This window comes from Rhinolophus sinicus, linkage group LG06 (genome assembly GCF_036562045.2).
Source record: "Rhinolophus sinicus isolate RSC01 linkage group LG06, ASM3656204v1, whole genome shotgun sequence".
NCBI classification, from domain to species: Eukaryota; Metazoa; Chordata; class Mammalia; order Chiroptera; family Rhinolophidae; genus Rhinolophus; species Rhinolophus sinicus.
Genome location: NC_133756.1, coordinates 62063555 through 62070077, shown reverse-complemented (window position 1 = coordinate 62070077; position 6523 = coordinate 62063555). Strand labels below are relative to the sequence as shown.

The window sequence follows — 6523 nt, the reverse complement described above, 5'->3', positions numbered from 1 at the left end:
AGGGAACTGTACTAGTGGAGTATGTTAGACAGAGAAAGACAGTGAGATTTTGCTTGTATGTGAATCTAAGGAAATAAACAAACAAAACAGAAACAGACTAAAAGATACAGAGAACATTTTGATGCTTGCCAGATGGGAGGGGGGTTCGGGATGGGTAAAAAATGGGAAGAGATTAAGAAGTACAAATTGGTTGTTACACAGTAATCATGTGGATGTAGGGTATGGCATAAGGAATATAGTCAATAATGTTGTAATAACTATGTATGGTATCAAGTGGGTACTAGATTTGTTGGGGTGATAGATGGGAGGGGGTTGGGGACAGGGTGTAAAAGGTAAAGGGAGTAAGAACTACAAACTGATAGTTACAAAATAGTCATGGGGATGTAAAGCACAGGGAATATAGTCAATAACATGGTAGCAACTATGCATAGTGCCAGGTGGGTACTACAGTCATCAGAGGGATCACTTCTTAAATTATATAAATGTCTAATCACTATGCTGTACACCTGAAATAAACACAAAATAATACTGAATGTCAACTGTAATTGAAAAACTAAAAAGGGGGGGGGGAGGTTAAGGGGAATAAGAGGTTTAAACTCCTGGTATAAAACAAAGAAATTATGGGGATGTAATGTACAGCATGGGGAATACAGTTAGTAATACTGTGATAACGTGGAATGGTATCAGATGTTGCTGGACTTATCATGTTAATCACATCTTTAAGTATATAAATGTTGAATAACTATGGTGTACACCTGAAACAAATGTAATGTTGCATTTTAACTATACTTTTAATAAAAATCTTAAAAAACAAATAAAACCACAAATTTCCAGTTTACTTCTAACATTCACCATCACGGTTTGCCCCTCAACAGATCCATGTGCTATGTGTCTTATTAATAAAGTCTTACGAATACAAAATTTTTACCCGAAAACCATCATTTTATAATGGCCCAAAATATTTTTAATAAGAAAAATATCTTTTCATTGTAAACACACAAAACAGCTCCTAAACACATAAAAGTTCTGAATTTAAACTCCAACCAGAAGAAGTTTAGTGAAAGAAAAGTCAGCACAACATTATTACGCCTTCAAACTGAGGAATAAAACTACCACCTCTGATCCCACAAGAGCTCTTTTACGGACCAAAGTAAATCTAGTTTATCAAAAACTTGGTAGAATAATCTAAAAGAAATTACACAAAGGAACACTGATGTTTTTGTGAGCTACTCTGGGCACGTGTCTCCAAGAACTTGATCAACAACCAGTGTCTAGTCTCCTATCAAGGAAGATACAAGTACAAACCAAAATGGTTGTGTGTATTTAGTCTCAACTTTTAAAAAGGTCTGTCAATTTATACGCGAAGTAGGCATGATTCCTAGCACCAGACAAAAGCAGGGTACCTTCTGTATGTTGTATATTCAGCCACTTTCCCCTTCTCTTAGGAGCCATCCAAATCACTTAAAAGCATTCTTTGGAATTTCTCTTCTAACTGACCATTATTAACCTTTATAAAAAGATTCCTTTCCACAGTTAACTAGAACCAAAAGTATTTCATAATTTTTTATTGATGGCATTTATCCCATGGTTTAACATGTTAATTATACTGTAATAAACATGGCTTAATATTAAACTTTTCCTTATTATCCAAAGTCACCACAGTCCATTTCAGTAAATATAAAAATATATGCTTAATACTTTGTACAATACTGGTTTTTGGTCCAAACAAAACTGGATCAGAAAAGCCAATAAATTCACTTTAAGAATCTCCAATTTTTTTTTAAAGATTTCCAAATGGATTTAGGTAACTTTGAATAATGGGATTTACATAAAATCTGAGACAAGACTAAACAAACAAAAAAAAAATCTAACACAAAATTAAAATTTCAAGTTCACAGATTTATATGTTATGCCAAAAAGGTACAGAAACAAAATTGTATTTACACACGTTTCGTAATAAAATAATGAAAAAGGCAAGACAGGTGATAGTCAGAAGAATGAAAATATAGAAATAGCATAGAATTATTAAATGGAGAAGGAACTAGATCTAACAAGTCCTTAGCATGGATCATTCTTTAATCAGGCTTCCTCTATCAGAAAATTTTACTGCACAATACACCCAACTCACTCACTTCACACATACACCAGCACAAGCTTGGCATGGAAATCATTCATTTCAGTATCCTCTAATCTATACAGAATTCCTCAGCTATAATTACAATTCCAATGCGTTCCATAAACGCATACCAACGCACATAGTGGTGCAGACGAAGAGGTTCTATACAAAGCCATTCGCTGAGCAGGCTCTATTCCTAGAATCAGCCAGCCTAAGCCAAATCAGTAAATAATTTGCTGGATCATAAAATATTTTTGCTGAAGAATCAGTCATCAGTCTAGCTATTGTTTTTTAAAAGGAGGCTGGCGGGAGGTGAGGGTGGGGCTTCCGCAAAGAAAGAAAAAGGAGTAAAATTCCAAAATCAAAGAAGTTCTTAGACTTCAGATAACCCCAGGATGTAGTACAATCCAGTATCTGAAAGCAGGACACCAACTATTAAAACTGTTGTGTATAACACCATTGTGATCTTTATTTCCTGCGTCTAACAGCAGTCTTTATCTTGCGACCAGGAACTGAAGTTCCAGGAGAAGAGAACATATTTTTCCCATTTGACCTGTGAAAAATAAAAACTTCAAAATGTGACATGATGATAAGACAAAATTTTAGAATCACAATATAATGCTAAATGTGACCAGTGATGGGGTGGGGGCAGAGGGACACTGTTAAACGCATTTTCTATTGTCACACACACACACACAACACACCCTCTGCTATTTTTCTCAGGCTAAGATCCTCTAAAATTGTAACATGGTAACTGATATTGGAGAATATACTTGATTTTACCTGAACTATACCATACCTTGGTGATCTTAAAACAAAACACATACACACATTCATGCACCTTCAAGCCCCCTTACCCTGTTAAACTCTCCATTTTAACAAGAAGAGTGCTTACCCCACTGTAAATGCTGCTGATGGCTGATTGAATGGAAAGCCCCCTGAACTGGAAGGCTGGGCCGAGGCTGCAGGTGTGCTAGGATTTGCACCAAATGTGAATACTCCTGATGGATTGTTGTTGGTGAAGTTAAAATTTGTAGTGCTGCTGCCAAACTGGAAAACTGAACCTATAATAGTTGAAGCAGAAAAACTTCATTAAGGCGAAAAAAAACGATAGCTTTTCCAGAAATGACTCTGACCCTTTACATACAAAACATAGTCAAGAGTTAAGCTCTCTTATGGTCACTTAATTTAAAGAAAATTACAAGTAAGTATTTTCTCTTTTGACACACAGAACATACTTGACACCCTCCAAGAAATGACCCAACTTACCCATGACCAAAGGAAAAAGGGCACAGTGGACTTGTGGTTAGACAGTGGAATCAACAAACACATTTAGCTTCATCTTCTTCAAAAAATACATTAAAATACCAGTACAGGGATTTTTACAAAGACGGGGAGAGGAGACAACAGCAACAAAATGTAGAGGCTGGAAGGCTGACTGACTACTGACTACTGAACTAGCAGCAGGGAAAGGACAGAAGCAGCTCCATGTACACTGAACATACCGAAAAGGTTTAGGTTGCAGATATCTCTGACAGTGAAAATGAAGGTGTGACTTAAAAAAAAGAAGGATGGTAGAATATCTGCTTAAGAAGCGGATGTCCAGCTCAATCCCTCCTCAACACCAAACAAGACAGTCATTCTCCTCCAGGGGTACCCAGCAGAAAAACAGTTTTATTCTCTGGAGAGGTCTCTGGATTGGGGTGCCATCAAGAACAGTTAAAGACAAGGACATTATATTGAAAATAGAAGGATTAAGAAAGAACAGGCTGATATAATGAATATTAAGAACTGCAGCCGTCCTCTCTGACTCAGCTCCCACAAAACTTGTAATTAGGAAAAAAACACCCTCCAGGAAAGAACTTAGGAAGAATTTTCTCTTAGGAATCTGAAAAGACCTAAAGATACTAAAGTCCAGGTCATCCCAAGTAAACAGGACAGTCAGATAAATCTGCAATGAAATTAAAGATCTCATACATGTCATATCCATGTACCACAAATTATACAGTGGTATTTAGGTGTCCAACACTCATGAAATGAGAGAAATTATTTGCAAACCAAGTATCTGATAAGAGGTTGATATCCAAAATAAATAAGGAACTGCTATAACTCAACAGTCAAAAAAACCCAAATAACCAAATTTAAAAATAAGCAAAGAACTTGAATAGACTTCTCTTCAAAGATGACATACAAATGGCCAACGGGTATAAGAAATGATGATCAACATCACTAATCATCTGGGAAATGCAAATAAAAACCACCAAATATCAACTCTTACACCTGTTAGAATGACTATTATCAAAAAGATAAGAAATAACAAGTGTTGGCGAGGATGGAGAAAGGGAACCCTGGGACACTGTTGGTGGGAATGTAAACTGATATAGAATTATGGAAAACAGTATGGACGCTCCTCAAAAAGTGAAAAATAAGAACTGCCACATAATTCAGCAATCACATTCTGGTTATATATTCAAAAGATTTGAAGTCAGAATCAAAGAGATATTTGGACTTTCATGTTAACTGCAGCATTATTCGTAATACCAAAATAGCCAAGATGTAAAAACAAACTAAATGTCTATTGGCAGGTGAACAGATAATGAAAACGATACACACACACACAAACACACACACAAAATGAAATAATATTCAACATTTGAAAAAGGAAATCTTGCAATATGCAAAAACATGGATGAATCTGGAGGACATTATGCTAAGTAAAATAAGCCAGTTACAGGAAGATTAAGTTACTTCACAATTTTACTATATAAGGTACCTAAGATAGCCAAACTCATAGAAACAGAGAGAAGAATAGTGGCAGCTGGAAGTGGGGGCGGTGAGGGACGGGGAATTGATATTCAATGGGTATAAACTTTCAGTTATGCAAGGTAAGTTCTAGAGATCTACTGTACGTTATCCCTAAGTTAAAAAATGCTATACATTTAATTTGTTGAAAGGGTAGAGCTAGTGTTAAATATTCTTACTACAATTTTAAAAAACTCGAATAATTATGAGTAGACAGATAAGAAGCACCATTCATCTGAGCAAAGTATTTCATAAGAAACACTAACACTAAAATAAGAGATAAACAATTTGAAGAAAACTGACTAAGCAAAAGCTTTAAGGAAACAAAACACCCTCATCAATAATGACTTCAAGAGATTATTATTATATAACCCTTCCGAAAGGAAGACAGAGGATATAAAAAGGAAACAACCACAGAACAAAAGGAACGCTTGCAAATTAAAAAGTAATACTAGTGGAAATAAAATCCCAACAGGTAGTGAAAGATAAATTTAAGAAATCTTCCCAGGAAGTACAACAAAGATAAAAAGTGGAAAAAAAGGGAAGAGAAGTTTTAAAAAAATAAGGGACAAAATATTCAAAAGAATTATTCAAGAATATTCCCCCAAATAGAAGTTCACAAAAAGGGACACACTAAATTCCTTACACAATCAATGGATAAAAGTGGATCCAGACCAAGGAACATCCTTCTAGTAAGTCAGGAAAGTGTCAAAAAGAAGAGATTCTAATGAGATTCCAGAAGGAAGAAATAGATCCAAAAACAAAGATCGAGAAAGGTTTCTAGAGCAACTCTGGGTGCCATTAAGTCCACAATGAAGAAATGCCTTCAAAATCTTGAAACTAATTTCCAATCCAAATCTATATTCAACCAAACATGGGGGCAAAATAAAGATCCTGTGATGAAGGACTGACTTTGGGTGGTGAACACACATTGTGATACATAGATGATGTATTACAGAATTGTACACTTGAAACCTATGTAACTTTACTAAACACTGTCAACCCAATAAACTTAAAAAAAAAAAAAAAAAATCCTTCCAGAAATGAAAGGTCTCAAAATTTTCTTCCCTAAGTCCTTAAGAAATCATGGGAAGAGTGGCTCTATCAAACCAAGGAAGTAAGAGGAAAGAAGAAATGACATCCAGGAAAGAGAGATTTCTTTAAGAGGAAGCTAAAAAATAATCTCCAAGATAAATGGTAAAAAGAGACCCCAAGATCCCAGTTAAACAACAGGTCTCTGAACAAAGCCTGGTGGGAGGAGCAGTTTAGAAGATTCTGTGAGAAACTTCAGATACTGAAAAATAAACCACCGATGTATTAGAAAATATTGAGATCTATGCAAATGGAAGAAGTCATTATTAAGGATAAATACAAATAAACTGTTAACAAAGAGAGGGAATCAATGCCACAGAAAACAATATTTTGTGTAGGAAAGAAAATCACAGTATACCACACAGCATTTGCATATTCACTATAATGATCTAACTGGACAGTGTCAATATGTTAGGAGAAATGAGAAAAATGTCACCTATGTGAAAGACAGCAAAACTCTCCAATTCATATTGGGAGAAAAAAAAATATTGATAAATTCCTATTTAAAATGGT

The 6523-nt window shown here is 35.2% G+C and overlaps 1 protein-coding gene across 1 annotated transcript in view; it reads right to left on the bottom strand.

Annotated features, from left to right (window-relative positions):
* Positions 1-1538: 1538 nt before the first annotated feature.
* Positions 1539-6523, bottom strand: part of LOC109453333 (nuclear pore complex protein Nup153) — a 75416-nt gene continuing 70431 nt past the window's right edge. The window contains exons 21-22 of the mRNA XM_074335192.1: positions 3012-3180; positions 1539-2669 (exon numbers count right to left, since the gene is read on the bottom strand). Coding sequence (XP_074191293.1) covers positions 2585-2669; positions 3012-3180 — 254 coding nt within the window. The 3' untranslated portion in view covers positions 1539-2584. The remainder of the gene's footprint in view (positions 2670-3011; positions 3181-6523) is intronic.